This window comes from Mobula hypostoma, chromosome 23 (assembly GCF_963921235.1).
Source record: "Mobula hypostoma chromosome 23, sMobHyp1.1, whole genome shotgun sequence".
Classification (NCBI taxonomy): domain Eukaryota; kingdom Metazoa; phylum Chordata; class Chondrichthyes; order Myliobatiformes; family Myliobatidae; genus Mobula; species Mobula hypostoma.
This window is the reverse complement of record NC_086119.1, coordinates 38,001,304-38,026,133: the sequence shown is the minus strand read 5'-3', so window position 1 is coordinate 38,026,133 and position 24,830 is coordinate 38,001,304. Positions and strand designations below refer to the sequence as shown.

General features: G+C 41.9%; 1 protein-coding gene across 3 annotated transcripts in view; it reads right to left on the bottom strand.

Moving 5' to 3' along the window:
- LOC134336722 (E3 ubiquitin-protein ligase RNF43) overlaps nt 1-24,830 on the bottom strand; it is a 231,887-nt gene that overhangs the window by 64,580 nt on the left and 142,477 nt on the right. For all 3 annotated transcript variants that reach the window (XM_063031125.1, XM_063031127.1, XM_063031128.1), the window contains one exon: nt 17,327-17,449. In XM_063031125.1, the coding sequence (XP_062887195.1) occupies nt 17,327-17,449 (123 nt within the window). The remainder of the gene's footprint in view (nt 1-17,326; nt 17,450-24,830) is intronic.

Sequence of the window (24,830 nt, the reverse complement as noted above, 5' to 3'; positions counted from 1 at the left end):
CAACCAGCAGGCACAGGAACAGCTTCTTCCCTGAGGCTATGACTCTGCTGAATTTCACTTCACAGCGCTAAGCAGTATTGCACCCATATTGTACTGTCTCAGTACTTTTATATTTGTGTGCTGCAGCACTTACTTTTTATTCACAGTTATTTTGTAAGTACTATTCTTTGCATTTCTGGTTAGATGCTAACTGCATTTCATTGGCTTTGCATCTGTACTCAGCACAATGACAATAAAGTTGAATCTAATCTAATCTTTACATGCTGGTTTGGAGAAACGTTGTCTTGTTTGATGGTATACATGTATACAGTTGAATGACAATAAACTTGACTTGAATTAATTCGAATGAAACTACTAAAATGCTTTGTAAATTGATTTGGTTTACTGATGTCTTTCAGGTAAAGAAATTTGCCGTCCTTAGCCAGTTTGGTCTAAGTATCTCCAAAACCATCCAAGTGCAAGACTGTTAATTGCTTTCTCAGTGCAATTTAGAATAGCAATAAAAATTGGCTCTCCTGGCAGTGCCACTATTCCCTGAGCTAATAAATAAAAACACTTCCAGGATTTTAGTTAATCCTGCTGGCATTTCTATTTAATGTCATTCTCCAGTAAACCTCCAAAAAAGCTGGCATAAATATTCACTTTGGTTCTGTAGTGAATTTTAACAGATTATTTAGGAACCTACCCCACTCCACATCTGTCTCTTTGCTCATATTCCTTTGTACCCTTACTTAACAAAATCTATCAGTCTTGAACTAGAGTACTAAACACCTCTATGCGTACTTTATACTTTATACTTTACTTTATACTTTATTGTCGCCAAACAATTGGTACTAGAACGTACAATCATCACAGTGATATTTGATTCTGCGCTTCACACTTCCTGGATCACAAATATTAAATATAGTTAAAATTAGTAAATATTAAAAATTTAAATTATAAATCATAAATATAAAATAGAAAACTGGGAAGTAAAGTAGTACAAAAAAACCGAGAGGCAGGGCCAGATATTTGGAGGGTACGGCCCAGATCCGGGTCACTGCTGTGGTGTCGGAGTGAAGCAGTCACCCAAAAGGTCAGTGTACCAGCTATACCACAGACTGGTTCCCCACTTGGATGCAGATTGGGTATCCGCTTCACCGAGCACTTTTGCTCCATCTGCTGTGGCCACCTGGATCTCCCAGTGGCCCGCAACTTTAATTATCCTTTCCATTCGCACAGCCAGCAAACAATTGGCTGGAGGAACTCAGTGGGTTGTGGGCGAAAAGGAACAGTCAATGTTTCAGATCAGAACCCAGCACCAGATCTCTGACATGTCTGTCCTTGGCCTCCTCTACTGCCAAGTTGAGGCTAGATATAAATTCAAAGAATAGCACCTTGTATCAATGTAACAGGATGAACATTGAATTCTCCAGCTTCTGGTAACTGTTCCTCCTTGGTCCCTTTTTCCTTCTCCCTCTTTTCCAAATCCATCTGGCCCCCATAACCATATTTCTTTCCACTCACCTACCCTCTCCATCTGTCCAATCAACCACACACTCCTCCCACTGGTTTTCTTTCCCACCTCCCTCCCTATATTCCATGATCTAACTTCCTTTCTTCTCCGTTTCCACTATCTTCAAGCCCTGTGTCACCTGCCATTCCCACTCTCCCCCCTTCCCTCATCTGGCTATCGTCCCCCTCACCTGGACCCGCCTCTTACCTGCCAACTCCTGCTTCATTCCTTCCCTCTGTCTTTTTATTCTGGCCACATCCCTTCTAACTTTCAATCTAGCTGGGGGGGTTGGGGGTCAACCTGAGATATTGACCACCCATTTCCCTCTGTAGATGCTGACAGATCTGCTGAGTTCCCTCAGCCTTCTGCGTGTTGCACTTCATTGAATGATCTGGTCATAGGTGTGTGGGGTTGGTAGGAGCTTGCTTTTTGTACGTGACCACACCAACCACTCTCAAAAGTATCTTGTTGGGTTTAGCAAGCGCTGGGATTTCCCCAAGTCATGAAAGGAGTATAATACAAAGTTTTTATTTCCTTTAATGACCCAAAGTGAGTCAACACAAGCTGGAGTTGCATTTGTTGAAGTCAGTCATGTGCAGTCAGGCAACAGCAGTGGCCACTAAACAAGGCGCTGACAGTCACTGCAGCGCACCTACACGGGACGTTGCTGCCATGGAGACCGGGCAAAGCAGGCTGCAAACGACCAGGAGGTAGACACATAAAAGCTCCTCTGTGCAACATTCACTGTTAGCCTTAACTTTCCCCTGCTGACTGTAGAGCCGGGCTGGGACTCGCACGAAGAGGAATGCACTGCATTAAAAGCTGAAAAGGCTTTCCTTGCAAATAACAAATCTCTCACAGTTTAGGACACGTCCCGTTTGGCTCCTGAAAGGACTCAGATGCAGCTGCTGCTGCCTCTTCTTGAACTGTGTGAGAAATTGTGTGTAATTAGGCTATTGTATGCCATAAGTCTGGGTGGGGCCTGCTGAGGTTTCTTTAATCTTCACGACTGTGACACATTTGCAGTGGGAGAGCTGTGCTTCACTGCCAGCACCACAGCTGTAGGGGGTGGGATGGGGTGGTTGGGGTTGGGCTCAGTGACAGCTGCTGAGTTTTCAAGCTTCTTTGAAAGGAGACCTATGGCCTTCCTGTACCCCTACGTGACCTGCCTAGTAAACACTGGGGCTGTTTTCCTTGGCAGGACATCACACACTGCTTTTCCGCTCACTTGCTAGCTCCACGGGCTTCTCTGGCATTGTTTAGTCACTGAAGCGACCTGCTGCTTTCTTTTGCCGGTTAAGCTCATGGACTATGGACTCTATTGATGATGGAAGATGGCAAGATGTGCCTGTTGTAAACACACACACACACACACACACACACACACACACACACATTTTCTGTCTTCAGAAAATCTACCCCTTCAGGACATCTGCTTCAGCAAATCGGTGACTGGATGGGGCTGGGAAATGAAGAGGAGGGGATGGGAGATAGTTGATAATGTGTGTGGGTGGGGTGGGGGCGATTGCACATGCTGAATGGTGATGGTGGTCAAGGGAGAGGTTCTTGCTCATGCAGGTGGATTCTGCCTCCCAAAAGCAGCAGGGATATCGTGACCAGTGGTCCAGCACTGGTCAGAGGGAGCTGAGAGACAGCAATCTGCCAACATGAAGGCAGCTGAAGAAGTCATTCCCCAGGAAAGGCTCGGATGCTCTGGTGTATTATCCGCCAACCTAATCGCAATGTACACCACTGAGAGCCAGAGATCGGTAGAGAAAGAGGAGACGCAGGAAAAAAGCAATCTGCAATTGCAAGATGATAAGTGGCAGTGTTTGTGGGGGGGGAAGAGGGGTTTGGGGCAGAAGAGTTTCAGGGAGGGGGAGGGGGAGAGGGAAGAGGGGAGGAGGAACGGGTGGGGGAAGCGGGGATGGGGGAGATTTGGGAGGAGAGGGGAAACTGGGGGGAAGGAGGAGGAGAATGGAAGAAGACAGGGAGAAGGGTGAGAGAGGAGGAAAGGTGGGGAGGGGGAGTGCTGATGAACAAGAGGAAGATTTGCGGCAGGAGGGTAAGCAGATAAGTCTAGAGATAAAGAGGGAGGAAGGGACTGAGAGATTAGATGGTAAGTGAAGGCCAAGAAGGAGGAATACTTGAGGGAGGGAGGAGACCTGAGGTAGCCCAGTTAAGGAATGAGAAACAGAGATCTGCAGGGAGGGGCCACTGGAGGGAGAGGATCAAATACAGTATGTGTGAGGAATACCAAGGAAGATGGTGTCCGTAACCCATGTCCACATGTATGTGGTCAGAGTGCATGTGTATATTGTATGCTTACAATTTGTGTGTGCTGAGTTTGTGGTCTCTTGCCATCTTGGATCTCTTTGCAACAGGTCCAAGATTGAGAGGAGCACAAATTCAATTAGGCATCAGTGAAAGTCATGTTGCAAGCAAACACATGGCATGCAAGAGAGTTCTTAGCAGCATGGTTTTCTGCGAACCATTCTGTAGGCGGACGTGTAGACCTCGATCCTATTTTTGAGCAAATGTGGACAAAATTCCAGATCACAACACATGAAGTTCAGCATGCAGCCAATCAGCTGATTGATAGGTAAATAAAGGCTAAGCATATGGAGTTCACCACACAATTAACAGTGAGCCGATGATGTTTCCTCATATTGTGACGGAAAGTTTGCAAGTAAATTGCCAAGATCGGAGAACAACTCAACCCAACCATTTTCTAGTCCTCAGAACTAGAGTCGAAGCAAGTCATCCTTCGTTTTGAAGGACTTACTAAGAAAGGATAAAGTATCTGCCAGTATTCTCACAGACCAGGGAAGCGTCCACTCACGTTCCTGCAGATTGATGAACAACACCCCTATATATTGTATTGCAATGCACTGCTGCTGCAAGACAACAAATTTCAAGACACGTGTCAGTGATATTAACCCTGATTCTGGTTCTGATTTTGATTATTCAAGGAGTCACGTCAGAGTCCTTTACTGCTCAGCTCTTTATTCCTAAACAGGAGATGGAAGTTTGAAGTAACCTACCCAACTTCTCAAAAGAAGGCACTAAAAGGAAAAGCTGGCATATGTTGCCATCATAATTGTTTTAATGAACGAGGGTTTAAAAGATGGAAGAACTACCATGTCAAGTGCATATAAAACACCTTCAGAATTTATCCCACAACTTGCCAGGGTTTTTACCTGACTTTTAATGGATCATACAACCTCTTAGGACATGGAGATGAAGAGGGAAAATCAGAACTGTTGCTCCCACCACTCATACACTGCCTGCTTATTCCACCATTCACTATTTCCTCCTCTGTGGTGAGCAGTTGTTTGCCATCACCATTGAGCAGATAGTGCAAAATATGCTCCTCAAAATCATATTATGCCCCAGAAACACTTCATACATAAACTGCCTTCAGCTTCCTCTCAACTGAGGTTTAACCATCCCAACAGACAGCAAGTCCCATGCTACTTTGATGTTTAATTTCACAGTAGGTCCCTATAAAACAATTGGTAAAACTTGAGGCTGAAACTCTGTTGTGTAAATCCAGTGCCTACACAAGCCACCGGTTTCTGTGTTTAACAGAAAGCAAATCTGTGGATGTCTCTTGGACAAAACCTGAAATCCTACAAAGTGTTAACGCACTGAATCATATTGGGAACCACCCAATAAAGACAGCAGCTACGAAGGGTGTGCCACATAGAGTTTGGCAGAAAAGCTGAAAAAAAAGGTCAATGCCAGATTTATTATCATATGCATGAATACACAGGTACATAACATTATATAAGTGAAATTCACTAGACAAACATAAATAATGTAAAGTATACACAAGAAAAACACAATTAAAACAAAGGATGTTTGTTGTAGTGCAAAGTGATCAAAGAGGTCATGGTATTGCTATACTGGGGTGGTAATTAGTGTAATGGTTCGAGAACGCAGTGATTGAAGGGAACTAGCTGTACTTGAACATACTCATGTGGTCTCCTTGATATCTTGTCACTTATTGGATGCAAAAGGTGAGAAAACGGGAAGATTAGTAGATTTGGTGCAGAAGGCTGCAGTGAGATAATGATGCATTGGTAAATAGGCCGAAAAATGGCAGACAGAATTTAATATAGAGAAATTGGAAGCCAGTCATACAACATGAATGACATAGCCGTCGGGAATACTGAGGAATAGAGGGATGCTGGTTTGCAAGTCCAAAGATCCTTAAAGGTGGAAATGCAGGTAGATAACATGGTTACCTTCATTACTAAATATACAGTGCCTATAAAAAAGTATTCAACCCCCCCCCAGAAGTTTTCATGTGTTATTGTTTCACAACATTGATTGACAGTGACTTAATTTAGTCTTTTAGACACTGATCAACATAAAAAGATTCCTTTGTGTCAAAGTGAAAACAGATCTCTACAAAGTGATCTCAATTAATTACAAACATAAAACATAAAATAGTTGGTTGCATTAAGTATTCACACCCCCCCCCCTTAAAATGACACACTAAATTATCACTGGTGCAGCCAATTGGATTTTAGAAGTCACATAGTTAGTTAAATGGAGATCTGTTTTTGGAGACCTGTGTGCAGTCAAGGTGTTTCAATTGAATGTAGTAAAAATAAACCTGTATCTGGAAGATCCAACTGCTGGTAAGCCAGTATCCTGGCAAAAATTATACCATGAAGACAAAAGAACACTCCAAGCAACTCCACGAAAGAGTCATAGAAAAGCACAACTCTGGAGATGGATACAAGAAAATTTTCAAGTCACTGTATATCCCTTGGAGTACAGTTAAGTCAATCATCAAAAAACGGAAAGAATATGGCACAGCTGGAGCAGGCCGTCCTCAAAAACTGAGTGACTGTGCAAGAAGGGTACTAATAAGGGAGGCCACCAAGAGACCTGTGACAACTCCAGAGGAGTTACCAGCTCCAGTGGCTGAGATGGGAGAGACTGTGCATACAACAACTGTTGTCTGGGTGCTTCACCAGTCGCAGCTTTATAGGAGAGTGGCAAAAAGAAAGCCACTGTTGATAACTACTCACATGAGATCTCATCTAGAGTTTGCCAGAAGGCATGTGGAAGATTCTGAAGTCAGCTGGTAGAAGGTTCCATGGTCTGATAAAACCAAAATTAAGCTTTTAGGCCATCAGACTAAATACTATGTTTGGTGTAAGCCAAACTCTGCATATCATCATATGGCGGTGGCTGCATCATGCTGTGGGGATGTTTCACTACAACTAGCCCTGGAAATCTTGTGAAGGTAGAGGGTAAAATGATTGCAGCAAAATACAGGGAAATTGCTAGAGGAAATGCTAGAGGAAAAGCTGATGCAATCTGAAAGAGAACGGCAACTTGGGAGCAGATTTGTTTTCCAGCAAGACAATGACCCCAAACATAAAGCCAAAGCTACACAGGAATGGCTGAAAAACAACAAAGTGTATGTCCTGGAGTGGCAAAGTCAGAGGCCAGACCTCAACCCAACAGAGAATTATGGCTGAACTCGTAAAGGGCTTGTTCCCTCCCAATCCCCATGCAATCTGACAGGGCTTGAGCAGTTTTGTAAAGAATGGGGAAAAATTGCAGTGTCCAGATGTGCAAAGCTGTTAGAGACCTATCCACACAGACTCAAGGCGGTACTTGCTGTCAAAGGTGAATTTACTAAATACTGACTTGAAGGGGGTGAATACTTATACAATCAATTATTTTGTGTTTTATATTTTGAATTAATTTAGGTCACTTTGTAGAGATCGGTTTTCACTTTGACATGAAAGTGTTTAATTCTGTTGATCAGTGTCAAAAAAGCCAAATTAAATCCATTGTGATTCAAAGTTGTAAAATAATAATACATGAAAACTTCCAAGGGGGGTGAATACTTTTCATCGGCACTGTAGAGACAAGCACATTATGCTCCAACTTTATAGACCTGTGGTCAGATTTCAGCTGGAGTACTGCGTGCAGTTCTGGTTACCCTGCGATAGGAAGGATATTGTGGTGCAAAACAGATTCACCAGGTTGTTGCCTGCGATGGTGCCATTCAGATATGAGGAGAAACTGGATAAGCTAGATCTTTCCTCCCTGGAGCTGAGGAGGTAACAGGAGCATGAAGGATGTGTATAAAATGATGAGGTGTAATGCAGTTGGCAGGAAACTATTCCCACAGCAAAAGAAGTTAAGTTTAAGGTAAGGGGACAAGAGACTCAAAGGAGATATGACGGAAACCTTCTTCAGTCAGAGAGTGGCAAGCATTAGAGTGCACTGTCTGAGAGAGTGGCTGAAGCAGAGTCACCAATAGCACTTAAGTACTAAGATGAGTGCTTGAATCCCAAGGCACAGAGGGGTAACAGGGAAGGGTAGCCAAATGGTTATTTCCATGCTGTAGGATTCGATGATTCCAGAAGTCCTGTTAGTTGTAGTGTGGAGTTTAACATCATTACTTAGCTAAAACATAGCAGGAAGAACCATGCATTCTCCCACAAAATTTAATAGATTTGGACAGAATGCAGAGGAAAGAATAATTGGGAGAAGGAATGGGGGAATGACAATAGACAGCTGGAATGAATAGTCCATACAGTTGAGGAGGACCCCCATTAAAAGGACATCTGGACATTAATGATGACAAGCTAGCTGAATAATGCTGTGCCCAGATGAAGTCCAGTAATAACAGATAAGCAAAAATGAAGGTAATTGAGAGGTACCAAAAGGAGGATCCATTATGATACTTCTCAGGCGAGATTTGCTTCCCCTATCCTGATAGAATGTGCTGTGTAGCAGTTTTCCCTTCAAATCTAATTACGTGTAGAAACACAACATTAGAGGTATCTGTTGAACTTGCTCTTCACTGATTATAGGTAAATTCAATTGCTATTGGAAGGTAGAGAAACAATAGTAATTGTTTTGCTCCTTGCACCTAAACTGACGGCTTCCAGGGAGATGATTCCAATCAGATAGCCATGGCACAAACATGGTGTTCTTTGTGGAAGGCATCTGCTCTTAGTGCTTCCAGGACCAGACTATCCCTTACAGGTCTTGGCAATTAATTCCTATGTTTGGAAGCATTAGGTTCTTAAGAAAAAGGTTTTGGCTATAAAAGTATTAACTAAGTATAAAATTCTGTCACAAGTTCAGCTAGAGGAAATGACAGTTTGTATGTTTGACACTTTGATTTAGTCAGAAATAGTCAAGAGAAATGAGAAAAATGTGAGCAGATCTTTAAATAGTATTAGCTATGCTTTTTCAGTTGCCTTTATGAACAAACACTACAACAGAATACAAGCAATCTTTTATCATCCTATTGGTCTGTTCCTCTCCTGAATCTCCAATAACCCATAATTATTTCCCTTGGCTCTGAAAGTGAAATTAAGAGCCAAGTTCTACCAGACAAACAATTAATGGTTGAGGTCAGGCTGGATCTGCCTCTGAAACAACAAGCAAGAATGTGTAATGAAATAGCCCACCCGGATCATCTTGCTCCAGACTACTCTATCAAATGCCAGTATTCACATCAGTATGTATGTATGTATGAACAGGAAGACTACGGGTTTTAATAGCTAGCCACCAGACAAATTTCAATAAATAGTAATTATCTAACCTGCTTTTTAAGAATGTTACATGTGCACACACACACACATTTTCATTATGAATCTATTCTATTCTCACCTCATTTCTGGTTAAAGATGATAATTTTTACAATAATCTGATCCACCAATGCCAGCATATTAGCTTCTTTATCACCTAAATCAACACAATCTGGTCTCTATTCCATGGCATTTCTCTAATCCTAGCAAAATATGAATAATGCTCTCCTGTCTATTTGACAATCGTCCACGTTCTTGCCGATGGTCAACGTCTAGCTGAAATCCAAATCAGCTTTATTAACGGGGCATTGCTCCTTAAACAAGTCTTGGCTCATCACTTTCTCTGAAGCACTCAACACTCACTATCTTTACAGTTTTATTTTAGATGACAATATGCACATATTAGCTTGGCGACAGAGTGGTGGAGTGTGGTTGTCCAGCAGTATGTTGCAGGGACTGGCGCTGCGTCCTCTGTCGTTCATCATCTATATTTGCAATATGGATGAGAATGTAGTTGGCGTACTTACAGATGACACCAAAATTTATGGTTTTCTGCATGGTGAAGAAATTTATCTAAGATTATAATAGTATTAACTGAGAAAGTGGATGGAATTTAACTTAGACAAGTTCAAAATGCTGGGTTTTGGTAAATCAAACCAGGATATGACATACAATGAATGGCATGACTGTGGAAAATGTTGAGGAATGAGAGATGAAGAAGTGCAAGAACACAACTTCCTTAAAATGACTACACAGTTTGACAAAGTGGTACAGGAGGCATTTTGCATGCTTTCTTTCTTCGCTCCAGTTACAAAGTACAGGAGTTAATATGTCATTGGGAGCTTGTGGAGGTTTGGTACGTCACTAAAGACTCTTTCAATTTTCTACAATTGTATGGTGGAGAGCACTCTGACTGGCTGCATCATTGCTTTGTATAGGAGCTCCAGTGCACAGGATTGAGAAAAACTACGAAGGGTTGTAGACTCAGCCAGCTCCATCACGGGAACAACCTGCCACACCATCGAGGACACCTTCAAAGTGTGGTACCTTAAGAAGGTGACATCCAACATTAAGGACCCTCACTATCCAGGACTTGCCCTCTTCTCATTACTACCATTGGGAAAGAGGTACAAGAGCCTGAAGACCCACACTCAGTTACAGCTTCTTTCCCTCTGCCATCGGATTTCTGAATGATTCATGACCCATGTACACGACCTCAATATTCTTCTTTGCACTAATTTATTTTATTTTGAATTTAGTTGACTTTATTTCTTACATCCTTCACATATTCATGAGGAGTAAAAATCCTTACATTACGTCCGCGTCTAAATGTGCAATGTGCAATCATAGTAATTTATAATAAATAGAACGGTCAATGTAACATGGAAATACACTCAAATCAGTATGAGTTAATCAGTCTGACGGCCTGGTGGAAGAAGCTGTCTTGGGACCTGTTGGTCCTGGCTTTTATGCTGCGGTACTGTTTCCCAGATGGCATCTTATATCTTTTGTATCTTAGAATAATTTTTATGTGTTGCATTGAACTGTTGCCACAAAACAACACATTTCATGATATTTGTTGATGATTCTGGGATCATGTTACACCTGTACCAGATTTGGCGAGACTGCACTTAGGCTATTATGAGCAGTTCTGGTATCCTAGCTGTAGAAAGATGTCATTAAGCTGGAAAAGACTCACAAGGATGATACCAGGATGGGAGGGCTTGAGTTATAGGGAGAGCCTACATCAGTTGGAGGTTTTTCCCCTTGGTCATAGGAGGCTGAGGGATGACCTTATAGAGGAATATAAGATCATGACATACAGAGATCTTTTCCCACAGTAGGGGAGTGTAAGACTGGAGAGGTCACAGATTTAAAGTGAGAGGGGAAACATTTTTAAGAGAACTTGAGGGGCACGTTTTCCATACAAAAGGTGGTGGGTATGTGGAATGAACAACCACAAGAAGTGGTAGAAGTGGGTATTATGCTTTGTAACTTCAAAATATTAAACTAATTTAAAGGAAGACATAGGAGTCTGAAATGTGAGTCTTTTTTCATGTTTACCTAAAGCAAGGCGTGCATGTACGTCGTGGTAGCATGATGACGTATGCAATTCGTATAACATGTAATGAATGATTTAAACAACAAGAATCTTACTCAAACAATATATTTACAATATTATTCAAATACTACTGGAATATTAAATGGACAACACTCCTCCCTGCCAAGCTATAAACTACAACTCAATACAGTACAACTCAATTTAAAATTAACTATGCTGTGGATGTCTGTATTGTAGTTATATTACATAGTATACTGTGTATATAGTTGAGATGCATTCTGTATTGAGATGGAGTTTACAGCTAAGCAGGGAGGAGCGTTGTGTATTTAACATTTCAGTAGTATTTGAGTAATATTGTAAGTATATTGTTTGAGTAAGCATTCTTTTTCTTTAAATAATTCATTACGAATTATATGTATATTTTTAAGTCACTTGATCAGCCCCGGCTGGGTCACCTGGAGGAGGTTGTATGATGTTGAAAGACCCGAAACACCCGATGATTCCAGGAACATCACTGAAGATGTGTCCAGAAGAATCAATAGATGTATGTACACAGCAGGACTGTATACGTCGTCATGCTAGCACATGATACACATGCGCCTCACTTAAAGTAAACACGAAGTTACACTCACATTTTGGACTCATGTCCTTTCCCTTGAATTAGTTTAATGTTTTGAAGTTACAGAAAAAAACACTGGTATCATTATAACACTCAAATTACATTTGGACAGGTAGATGAAATAATTAAGGTTTAGAGGGATATCCTCCAAGAGGACCACCACCTTGTCATGGTTTGGAGGTTTGTGTGCCTCAATGGCCTGGAGATTTATGTTGGCTGGAGTCAGGGCTTTATGCTTTGGCTCTTGGTAGGGTCACCCATGCCAAACAGGTCAAAGGGTAAAGGTCAGAGTAAGAGTGGTCCATCGGTCCTCCAAGTTTGGGGGTTCAACTCAAGGCTAACAACCCTGAGTGGTTTTATGGAAACATTAATGAAGAATCCTTCTACATCTGAGTACGATGGTTCTTCTGAGTCTCCACCCGGAACTTGCATGACTGACAGTGGTGAAATCTGAGCTACTGACAGGATGCAGGAAGCCGTGAACACTGCCAGAGATAGAGAGCCTTCATTGCTGTCCTAAACACCAGCGTTGTAACGGGCAGTAAGTAAACAAGTAGAGGGATATGGGACTAGCTCAGGTAGACAACTCGGTCGGCATGGACAAGTTGAACAAAGGGTATGCTGTATAGCTCAATGACATTATACTGTATATGAGATTAAACTTTAAACAAAGCTACTGTATTCAGCAATAATCTTCAAAATATATAGCACTATGCAAAAGTCTTAAGACAAACTAGATTTCTTAAATATATTGTTTTAGATGTTTACTTTTTTGTCTTCTGCATTCGTGTGTCAGTAGAAAAGAGCAATTTTCAGATTTCCAAACATTAATTTTCCAAAATATTAAATGTTACAATGAATTTTTGTATTTTGTTAAAAAAAAGTAACATATTAAGTAACAGACAATTTTTCAAATAATATCTTGATTACTTTGTAGGTCTATAGCCCAGTGCATGATTAAACAAAAATAATGAACTGGTGCTAATGATCAATGACATAATGAGTTGAATGAACTAAACTGATTAACTGAAACCGAAACAGGTGTAGAAGGAATCAAATTGGGCGAAGGACAACCAAACTAAAAGGTGAGTGTGTAGCAAATGTGAAAGTTTAACCTTTACATCATCAATTCTTAAACCAGTGAGCATAACAAGAAGACACAAGGTTTCATCCTGTATCAGGAAGATCTCTCCCAAACAGGAATTTCATGGTAGACAGGAGCTTCAAGATGTGCCGTCCAAGTTCTTCTGAAGAAACACAAAGAAGGAGCAAGGTTGAGGACCAGAAATGCAGTGTTAGGCAGTGGAAACTAAGTACAGAGGACAGGAGATAGATTAAACTGACATCTCTTCTAAGTCCAGCACTGCTCTCAACTTGAATTCACAAAAACCACTGGAGCGGAACCCAAGTACACCACTCTACAGTCTGGAGAAGTCTTGTCAGAAGTGGTCTTCATGGAAGAACTGCTGCCAAAAAGCCATTCCTCCTAAGTGAAGACAAAGCCAAGAGTTTCACCCATGCATAACAACACAAGGACTGGGCACTGATCAATGGCAATAAGTGCTCTCGACTGATGAGCCAAAATTTGATATTTTTGGCTCAAACAAGAGGCCGTTTGTCCATAGAAAAGCTGGAGAGCGCTACATGGATGAGTGTCTGCAGCCAACAGTGAATCATGGCAGAGGTTCCCTGCAGATTTAGGGCTGCATTCCTGCAAATGGTGTTGGTGATCAGGTCAGAATTAGTGGAAGTCTCAATGCTGATAAGTACAAGCTGGTTCTGGTCCATAATGCAATACCACCAGGGAGGCATCTGATTGGTCCCAGCTTCAATCTGCAGCAGGACAACAACCCCAAACAGATGGCCAAGGTCAAAGAACTATAATCAGCAGAAAGAAGAACAAGGAACTCTGCAACAGATGGTATGGCCTCCATAGAGCCCCGATTTCAACATCATTAAGACTGTCCGGGATCCTGGAGAGAAAGAACCAAGTGAGACAGCCAAAGTCTGCAGACGAACTATGACATGTTCTCCAAGATGCTTGGAACAACCCTATCAATCAATTTTCTTATAAAATTGCATGACAGTGAACCTAAGAGTATTGATGCAGTTTTAAAGACAAATATTGATTTGATTGAACTCTTTACTGTTTAACGCTCTTTACAGTTTTCTTTGATACCTAAGAAACTTTTTAATTCAATACTTTTGAAAGCTTCTTCACTTTACAGCACTTTTTCACGTGTGCCCAAGACTTTTGTACGGAACTGTATATGCACAAATACCTCTATAGACCAACATAAAAGCACTAAAATATATGCAAATATATCCCTGCCACATAGTACATATATTCAGATACAATATACACACCTTTTACATTACATGTAGAAAGTGGCTCGTTCTTATACCAGAAACCTGCAGCTCATCTTCATCAACCCCCTTTGGAGCTCCCAATCTAATCTCATAGTTTGTTCTTCTCACCATGTCCCAATTTTTCCCTTACTGCTCTGCAGACTGCACCCACCAACAAATTCCCCTTCCATTCATGTCTGCTTTGTCTGGTAAACACCACCGCAGCATTGAAGCCAGGAGCAGCAGGCTATGGGACAGCTTCTTTCTACAAGCCATTAGACTTTTAAATTCACACGGCTGTACATTGCAATGGAGTCATAACATGAAGATTTTTATTCTCTCATGTTAAACATGGATGTAAGATTTAAATAAATTGTAAATTCATGTTCTGCTCACCCATATATTATTCAGCTAATGGCAAGACATTCAACCATTGATGTACTGTATCAGATCGATTGTGAGAATGAGGCGTGTCGACGTGCAGCTGATCAATCGCACAGTAAATCGATTGGGTCTTCTCTGTGTGGCAGGCATTCTCTTTTGGGTGTGGGCTTTTGTGCACACGTTTTCGTTTGGAGCTCCCTCACCCATAAGTTACCCAGTGTGTATAGTTGTTAGCATGTCTTAGTAAAAACATTTAATCATACGACTCACTGCTTACCTCAGCTTCACTTTCACAAAACCCGGACCCATATCTAGGCTTGAAACACCATGTTACACTGCAGATGCAGGAAATACAGGGAAACACACATAAAATGCTGGAGGAAATCAGCAGAGGAATAAAAAAGTCGGCATTTCGGGCCGAGACATTTCATCAGGACTGGCGGATGAGCCGTTATTTTGATGATCACTCTCCAGTCAGCAAAGTAAATGGTAATGACAAAGATGCAAGAAAAATGCCCTCAGAAAATTAATAAACTACGCAGACCGAAGTTCTCCAGTTCTTTTGCATTACTCTTATTCAATAACTGCCTTAGGAAGGATTGCCTTCCATAAAATTAGGTATATTTCATATCTCTTCCACTTAACTGATCACTAGAACTTAAATGAAACTACGGTAGCATAACCAAGATGCAAAGGTTATCAAACAAGGGTTGAATAATTTATCACTGCTGGTGGCGGTGAGGGTCAGATGCTTACTTCGAGTTCTCTGCATCATCCTTGCTCACCTCTAATATGGACAATTTGCATTGTGTCTTTAAACACAACATTTATTGGTATACTGGGACAAAAAATAGTTAAGTATACAGTGCAGGAAAAGTACATCCTCTGGTCCAGAAGGAGCTGAAACTATCAACACAGCGAACACAGAGAGGGCGAGATGTGATTTCCCCTCGATACTAGGGCTGTCAAATGCTCAGAAAATTATTCGCAATTGATTGTAATTTTAACTAGACTGTTAAACAAGAGTTCCAGTATTTCTTCATGTCCAATGATAAATGTGTATCCCCCTGGTAAGCCTCAGGCTCACTCAGCTCGCTTTCGTCTCGGGGGAGCAGCCTTCAGCCCCGCCAAACTGGGTAATCAAGTTTGTGTGGATGCTGTGTGATGTACCCCATCCGCCAAATAACAGACAATACACCATATGCGATTAAATGATTACACTTTATAGATCTTACCGAACTATGTACTTAATAGAGATAAAATATAAAAGGAAAATAAAAGGCGCCAAACTTATCAAAGTTCAACCACTTCGTGCACAACAGTTGGAGCTCAATTAACGGGGTCTTCTTTCCACCATTCGATCCCCTCCGACCCCCTCGACCCGCTGCCTGGGACCAACCATGGTGGTTGACCAGATGCTCCACACGAGTCTGTCCTCCTCTCCTCTCCTCGCCGAAGACCCTGGGCCTCGGACTCCCGCTCGGGGTCCATCCTGCTGGACAGCTTACAGCATTATGTCCCCTCTCTCTGTCCCCATCACACTTTCTGCCTCAACCCCCGCGAAAACACGAGCTTACAGACACACAAGAAAGAATAACATCTATCTCAATTGGTTCGTTCCCTCTCTTATCAATAATATAACCCAAACAAGCAGTGAGAGAGAGAACTCCTTACATCGCAGTTATTATTACAGAAAAGCCATTTTAATTATAACATAACAATGAAGCCATTTTGTTAGCCGTCGCAGTAACATAAAAGAAGAAACCCCTTACAAATGCTTTGGTGGAGAGGGGAGAGTAAGGTATTGAGTGAAAGCTCTTTAGTGAAACTCCAACTCAATTTTTCCCCTTAATATCTACAATTAACTCATTAACAAATCTAACATATAAATTTGTTGTGACATAAATTACATACGTTAACTGTAATTTATCGTCAGTTCTGTGTACTACTCACCACAGTCCAAGAGCTTTTGGCATCTTTTTGGAAGAGTTTATTGTTTGCATTTCTTTAATTCTTTTTTCCCTACATTTCTTTAAGTGCCTTCAGATGAGTATAGAAGAGACCCATGGGAACTTATATCAGGAAAATCTGAATCTGGGTGAGAGGTAGTTGTTGAATGCACAACTGACCAAACGCTAATGCTCTACATGGAGGTATGAGGTCAGCACTTCCAAGAAAAGTGGTTAGAGATTACAGAATCAGATAGAATGATTTAAATAGGAGTGGCTACTGTGCAAAATGTACCCAATCTGTTAGTGTACATACTAAAGATTTTGAATGTCTTCCCTCCCTCCCCTGTCCCTGCCTTCACCCCTGCCAGATCAAAAACTGCAGAAAGGATGAATGTTTAGTTCCCGGCTTAATGCATGGATATCAAGCTCTTGGGGTTATTTGTGACCTTCAGTTAAATATCTGGCTGATGCAAATTGCCAAGGCCCATTGGATCACAGCATAGTCTGCTGAGGGACCAGAACGCGACAACTCCACACAAATGATTCAAGGCAAGACTGGGTGCCTAAGTGATCTATGTTCAAGTCTTGGTCTTAATTAATTGCACCGAACCTGAGACAGTGAAAGACTAAAAGGTCGTCCCTTTGCAGGAGAATTTAGGAAATACTTAAGTTTTCTGAAAATCAATGCTTTTGTGAAGAGCTTTTGGTATTTAAACCTCAAGATTAAAACCCACAGACACTCTCAAATAATTTGCTCAATACCATTTTCAACTAATCAAAAAAACATTAGGAGCATACACTTGTGCAAATGAATACATACATACTGGTATGGACTGTGTGCATGTATGTGACGGTGCATGTGTGCGCGAACACGCAGAAGTCCCCTACCTTGTTGAAGAGCGAGAGACAAGGATGTGGGTCTCGATCAGGCCTCTCCAGTTTGATCATACTGACAAAGCCATAGTCTTGTTGTTCATCTTCACTGGTGTTACACAGCCAGAGAGGGTGAAACTGCCAAACAAAGCAATAAAAGCTTAGCAAACTGAGGATAGTGCCCTTATGAACACAGAGAGACTGCAGAGTGGGTTAAATAATTAGGAGTGCAACCTCAATTTATTAACACACACAAAAACCACACGCTTTATTTCAGTATTCACGTATGAATCCAATTGGTATAGAAATGAAGGAAAGGCTGAAGCAGGGACAGTGTTCAAAAATGCTGCAAGAAAGTTAACACTGAATTGAGGAAGTGCTATATGCACTTCATTAATTACATAGAATCGTCATAAAGGTCATGCGCAATCTAGGAATTGTAAATGGCATAGCAGATACAATTCCCCTTTCTTGTGATGTCTGCTTGTTTGTGGCTCCCTATGTACAGTATTTCCTCTGAGATGACCATAACCTTTTCATGGTTTGGAGGCTTACAAGCTCAATGACCCAAGAGAGCTATGTTGGCTAGAGTCAGGGATTTAAGCTTTGGCTCTTGGTAGGGACACCTATGCCATACAGGTCAAAGGGTAGAGGCCAGACTAAGAGTAGTCCAGTAGTCCACCAGTCCTCCAGGTTCAGGGGTTCAGCTCAGGGCTAATGATCCTGACTGGCAAAACAAAACTGTTACGGAAACAGCAATGAAGCGTCCTTCTACATCTGAGTATGACGTGTCTCCACTTGGGACTTTCATGATTGACAGTGGTGAAAACTGAAAGGAGGCTACTGACATGATGAGGGAAGTCCCGAGATGAAGGATCTTCATTGCTGCCTTAAATACCAGTGGTGTAATCGGCAGAAGGTAATGTGCAGTATTGACATAACAGTTTTATTTTACAAGTTTTGTTGGTTCCACTCTGCATGGAATTCAGATAGTCATTCTTGTTGCCTTACCTTGCTCAGCAAATTAATTGTTAATTGGAAGGCAGTCTGAGGTCTGCATTAACAAATCTTAACTGACAATATCCAACCTTGTACGAGGATGCTTTGATAACCACATCATCTACAGTTAAGACTGACTTCTCCCTAGAGGTACCTTCCTACAGGCAATGTGTAAATAAGGCCGAAAGAGTACTGAGAAAATTTACAAGGATGTTACCAGGTTTGGAGGACCTGAGATATATGGAAAGATTGAATAGGTTAGGACTTTATTCCTTGGAATGTAGAAGATTGAGAGGAGATTTGATAGAGGTATACAAAATTATGAGGGGTATAGATAGGGTAAATGCAAGCTGGTATTTACCACTGAGTTTGGGTGAGACTACAACTAGAGGTCATGGGTTAAGGGTGAAAGCTGAAAAGGGGAACATGAGGGTAAACTTCTTCACTCAGAAGGCTGTGAGAGCACTTGCCAGCGCAAGTGGAGCATGTGAGCTCGGCTTCAACATTTTAAGCGAAGTTTGGATAGGTACACAGATGGCAGGGGTATAGAGGGCTATAGTCCTGGTGCCGGTTGATGGCAGTAGGCAGCTTAAATGGTTTTAGCATGGACTAGATGGGTTGAAAGTCTCGTTTCTGTGCTGTACTTTTCTATGACTATACAAGACGATGGGAAATCTCCAGAACATGTAAACAGTGATTCCCAAGACATCAGTATGCAAGTATAAAACCGAAAGAAAATAAAACACACTTTGAATTGTTGAATAAAATGGTAAAGTATGATCCACTACATTTCTACTGGAGATAAAAAATAATGAATTCTGTTTAACTGAGAAACGGGCTTCTTTGCTTATGGCCTGAACTTAAGACGTATAGAGCACGAAATCACACAATGACTGCTAGTGGCACTGGATAAAAAAGTGACCATCCATTCAAATGAGCTTGTAACCCATGACTTTTCAAGCTCCTCTAATAATAACAAGAAAATCTGTAAAGGTTTCCTTGTGATGAAGCCTTTCCTTCCAGATCCAGAATAAAGATGCCATTAACCATTAATCTGGGACTATGCAGACCCATGGTTGGTCAATGCTTTGGTAGGAAAAATTACATTTTGAGTTAAAATGCAACTATACTATACTGCAGCCAGAAGTGAATGACTGTATTGTTTGAATAAGGTGAATCCATTGAGGCCAGCTCTCCTTAGAATGAGTACCCAGAGTTATCACTGGGCTTTAGAAAGCCAGTGCCTGGCATTTCAGTAACTCCATCCTCCAAATAATTAACAACAGAGAAAACTCAAACTCAAACAGAGAGGACGTGGCTTTAAGGTAAGGGTTGGGAAGTTCAAGGGGGATGTTAGAGGAATGTTTTTTACTCAGAGAGTGGTTGGTGCGTGGAATGCACTGCCTGAGTCAGCGGTGGAGGCAGATACACTAGTGAAATTTAAGAGACTACTAGATAGGTATATGGAGGAATTTAAGGTGGGGGGTTAAATGGGAGGCAGGGTTTAAGGGTTGGCACAACATTGTGGGCCGAAGGGCCTGTACTGTGCTGTACTGTTCTATATTTATAAGACAGAAGTAGAATTAGATCACCCCATCCATTGGAGTCTGCTACTTCATTTGATAAGCACTGATTTATTTTTCCATCTCAATGCTATTCCCCGCCTTCTTGCCATAACCTTTGACATCCTTACTAATCAAGAACCAATCAACCTCCACTTCAAATATATCCAACGACGTGACTTCTACAGCTCTCTGTGGCCATAAGTTCCACAGATATGCCACCCTTTAGCTAAAGAAATTCCTCCTCAGTTTTGTTTCAAAAGGATGTTCTTTTATTCTGAGGCTGTGCACTCTGGTCCAAAACTCTCCCCCAACTGGAAACATCTTCTGCACATTCACTCTATCCAAGCCTTCCAATATTTGGCACATTTCAATGAGAGTCCCCATCCTCCTTTTAAACTCCAGTGAGTACAGGCCCAAAGCCATCAAATGCTCCTCATATGTCAGCCCTTTCATCCCTGGGATCTTTCTTGTAAATGTCTTCTGGACCCTCTCCAATGCCAGCACATCCTTCCTTTGATACAGGTCCCAAAATTACTCACAATACTCCAAATGTGGTCTGGCCAATGACTTATAAAGCCTCAGCATTACATCCTTGCTTTTATATTCTAGACCCCTCAAAATAAATGCTACATTGCATTTACCTTCCTCACTAGTGACTCAATATGCAAGTTAATCTTGAGAGAATTCTGCACTAGGACCCCCAAGTCCCTTTGTACCTCCCATTTCTGAATTCACTCTCCATTTAGAAAATAGTCTATGCCTTTATTCTTTCTACCAAAGTGCATGACCATACACTTTCCTGCACTATATTTCATCTGCCACTTCTTTGCCCATTCTCCAAATCTCATCACGACCTTCTGCAGACTCCCTGCTTCTTCAACACTACCTGCCCCTCCACCTATCTTTGTATCATTTGCAAACCTGGCCACAAAGTCATCAATTCCATCATCTCACATCATTAACATATAAAGCGAAAAGTAGCAGACCCAACACTGACCCCTGGGGAACACCACCAGCCACCAGCAGCCAACCAGAAAAGACCACCTTCATTCCCACTCTCTGCTCTGCCAGTTAGCCAATCTTCTGTCCATGCTACTACCTATCCTTAGCAAATTTATCGCAGCCCCTCAATTGCTTTAATGCTAATTTAAGCCACTTATCAAAAGTCACCTTTGGTCTTAAAAGTGGATAAAATAAATACCAAGCAGTTGCTAATTAAGGACACAGATAAGAATTTCTTGTTGGTACTAGGAAAGGGCCTGTTTTGTAGAATTAGGGTGCACGCTTCCATAGTAGCACTTGCAATACCTGGTAGCCTATACCTGGTGTTCAATCTGCAATTCCGTCTACCAATATAGCCCTTTCAACCTGACTTACTTATGCGGTATATTTCCAACTGGTGCTCTCTTCTCAGTGGCTTTCCTGTCGTCTGTACTACAACTCAGAAGGTTCTTCAATCCCTGGCCTTTGCCAGGCAAGTTTCAAAACAGAAATACTGATCTCCAAGCAAAACTGTAGAACTAGAAAGGTCAACTCCAAACTAGCAGCAAACCAGGCAGTCTTTAGTCAATCGGCAAGTGACATTGCTCTGATAATGGCAGTTAATATCAATGTTAAGGGAATATAGAGATAGAATCTGGTAGCAGTCATGTTAACTTAAAGCTACACTGCACCAGGGAAAGACAAACTACTTGGGAACACGTTATCTTTCTGGGAAGCTAAAATGCATTGAGTCCATCCCACAGTAGATTAGATCTATGCAAGGTTAGGGGACAGAGGGGGAATCCGGAATGCTAATTATGTGACCATCGCCTCACCAACCAGCAAAGTAATTAGGGATTTAGAAAGTGAGCGAGATCGTTGTCACGAGCAGCAGTACCAGTCTTCAAATCAAAAGCCAAAAGGTTAGGGGTGAACATGGAATTATTACTGTCAGGAATTATTACTGACTGAACCCGATTTCCGTCCACAGCAACAAAAGGTGAAGCTTCCTGGTACTCCGGGATGGTGCAACCCATGCAAAGGTAGATACAATGCTCAGTACAGCAGAGCTAGTTTGGAGATAAATTCCACTTAAAATGAGGCGAAAAGATGAAGGAAATAAGTCCACAAAACCTCCAAAGATACTGAGTTTGCCTACTCAGAAATGTAACTGAGTAAAGGAGACAATTTGCTCTTAGGCGGCCAAGCCTGAACAGAGTACACACCACAACAGCCATCTAACAGTCAAAACAAAATGTTCTCAGATTCATTTGATACCCTGTTCTCCATTATGTAATATATGTGATTCCCTTACATATCACATATTTCACTTTTATCCTGATGCAGCACAGTACTTCCTTAATTAGAATGAGCTAATAGTTGGCACACATATTTCACAACAGCCTGTATCCTGGGCATTGGGTCAAAGGATGCAGAGGGTGGCAAATTCTATTTGAAACAGAGCACAATCCCTCACAAAATATCCACTTAATGTGTCTTCCAAATCTATGAATGAGTTACCCACTCATCCCGGCACCCACATCTAGATGAAGGTGGACTGCTTTCTTGGTGTAGCCCCATCTACCCTGATCAGTTCTGGTCACCCTCTTTCTGGACCTCTCATCCTCTCTGAACAAGAATACACTAACTCCCTGCCGCAGTTACCATCTTCTCTGACCAAGAATCCATCACTCTCACTTTTGGAGCTAGGCCACTTTGTCTATAGTGGCTCCTTTTTCATATTCAGTCAGCAGTTGCCGCAGTAACGCAGGAAACGTGTTCAAGGCAATGATGAAACTTCTGAAGTTTTACTGACTGTGAAATCCAAACTCCCTTTTTGTTCTCACTAGCCTTGCACTTCATTGAATTTCATCCGTGGAGACGAGATGTTCCAGCTGGCATCTGTTTCAGCGGCAGAAGAATTGTATACAAATGGGGCATTGTACCCGGACCTTTCCGTTCTCACCATAAGGCAATCTTCAAACACCACAGCACCCAGACTGCAGTGCTGTAACATGAGCTCTTCTGTGAATGTTGTATTTGAGGAGGTGATAAGCAGGTCATACTCCAGGCAATATGGTAACTTGATTAAAAATTAAACTGCACTTGGAATCAAATCAAAGGAAAAGTGTAATTGAAATGTAACTTGCATCTTCCTGTTTGTGCGCAGGAATGATTACTGTGTTGCGGGACTTTGCTTTCATCTCTGCTCATCTACTGCCAGCTGGGCACATGCCGATGCTCAATCTCATTCTTAGTATCGTAAAGATGGTTTACAGGATCTCAGCCCGCACGACAGACTCGGCACATCTCAACTCTCCGGGAGGCACTGAATATCTCAAAGGATATTTGGCAACCTACACAATGGTTGTTCTTATGTCTGCGACAGCGATGCTCCATTGCATCGTAAAAGATGACCGTTAACATGTAACTAAATGTGTTTTCACGTGTTTAGTTATGTAAGTGATTCCTTTAAACCTAATTCTTTGATAATGCTGTGTCAGTTTCCAAGGTTGCACGATAGCGCTCCTTCAAAGCAAATTGGAACATTTTACTGAAAGGTGCCATAGTAAATGCAAGTTGTCCTAAAGTAGCAGTGAGATAACGTGTTGTCTAAATCATTAGTTAATTGTACTCTCTCAGTATTATAGATATACTTCATTGATCCCAAATGAAATTCCGATGTCACAGTAGCATTACAAGTGCATAGGTATACAACTATTAGAAGATATCAAATATTAGAAGAGAAGTAAGAAAGAATAAAAAATAAGTTACCTCAAATCATCAATTCCCCGGCTATAGGTTGACTCGTTATAGAGCCTCGTGGCTGAGGGTAAGAATGACCTCATATATCGCCCTTTGAAGGCGCTATATTACTCTTACTATATTACTAAAAGTGCTCCTCTGTTCAGCCAAAGTGGCATGCAGACAGAGGGTGAGATTCCAGCGTGTCCAGTTTGACTCCTGTAACAGAGCCAGCCTTTCTAATCAGTTTATTGAGCCTACTGGCATCACCCGTGTTGATGCCATTGCCCCAGCAGACCACCGCATAGAAGATTACGTTGGCAACAACAAACTGGTAGAACATGTGAAAGAGAGGTCTGCATATTCCAAGGGACCTCAGTCTCCTCAGGAAATAGAGGCGGCTCTGGCTCTTCTCGTACACAGCCTCCTTGATGGTGTTCCGCTCAATTCTGTCATCCAGGTGCACCCCTAAGTACTTGTAGGTCCTTACCACATCCACAACCTCACCATCAGTAGTAACAGGGAGCAGTGCAGGCCTATTCTTCCTAAAGTCCATCACCATCTCCTTTGTCCTGCTGATGTTGAGCTGCATTTAATTCAGCTTGCACCATTTGAGAAAGTCCTCCACCAGGGCCCTGTATTCATCCTCCTGTCTTCCCTTTATACACCCAACTATTGCTGAGTTATCAGAGAATTTCTGCAGATGACATGACTCAATGTTGTATCTAAAGTCCGAGATATACAGGGTAAACAGGAAGGGAGCTAATACAGTCCCCTGAGGGGCCCCAGTGCTGTTTATAGCCATGTCTGACACACAGCTCTGAAGCTGCACAAACTGTGGTCTGCCAGTCAGGTAGTCCATTATCAATGGAGGTGCCAAGCTGCATTGAACAGAGGTATTCCCCCAGCAATAAGGGCTGTATGGTATTGAAGGCATGCTCCTCACAGAGCTACCCTGCTCATCCCAATGGGAGCAGGCTCTTTTCAGCAGGTAGATGACATCATCTTTGACTATGGGCCATAATCCATTCTGTTCTACTTGGGCTATGCCACAAGGAAGTGGGATGCCTTTGTTACCCAGTGTCTACATGTATCACCGCTTTGCCACTAAACCAGCAGGAAGGGATAGCTTCTATTCTCCTACTGGACTGTACCAGTTGGAGTAATCTATTCTGCTGTCACTGCACAGGACCTTATAAACTTTCTAAACATCTGCTTCTTTGAATTGT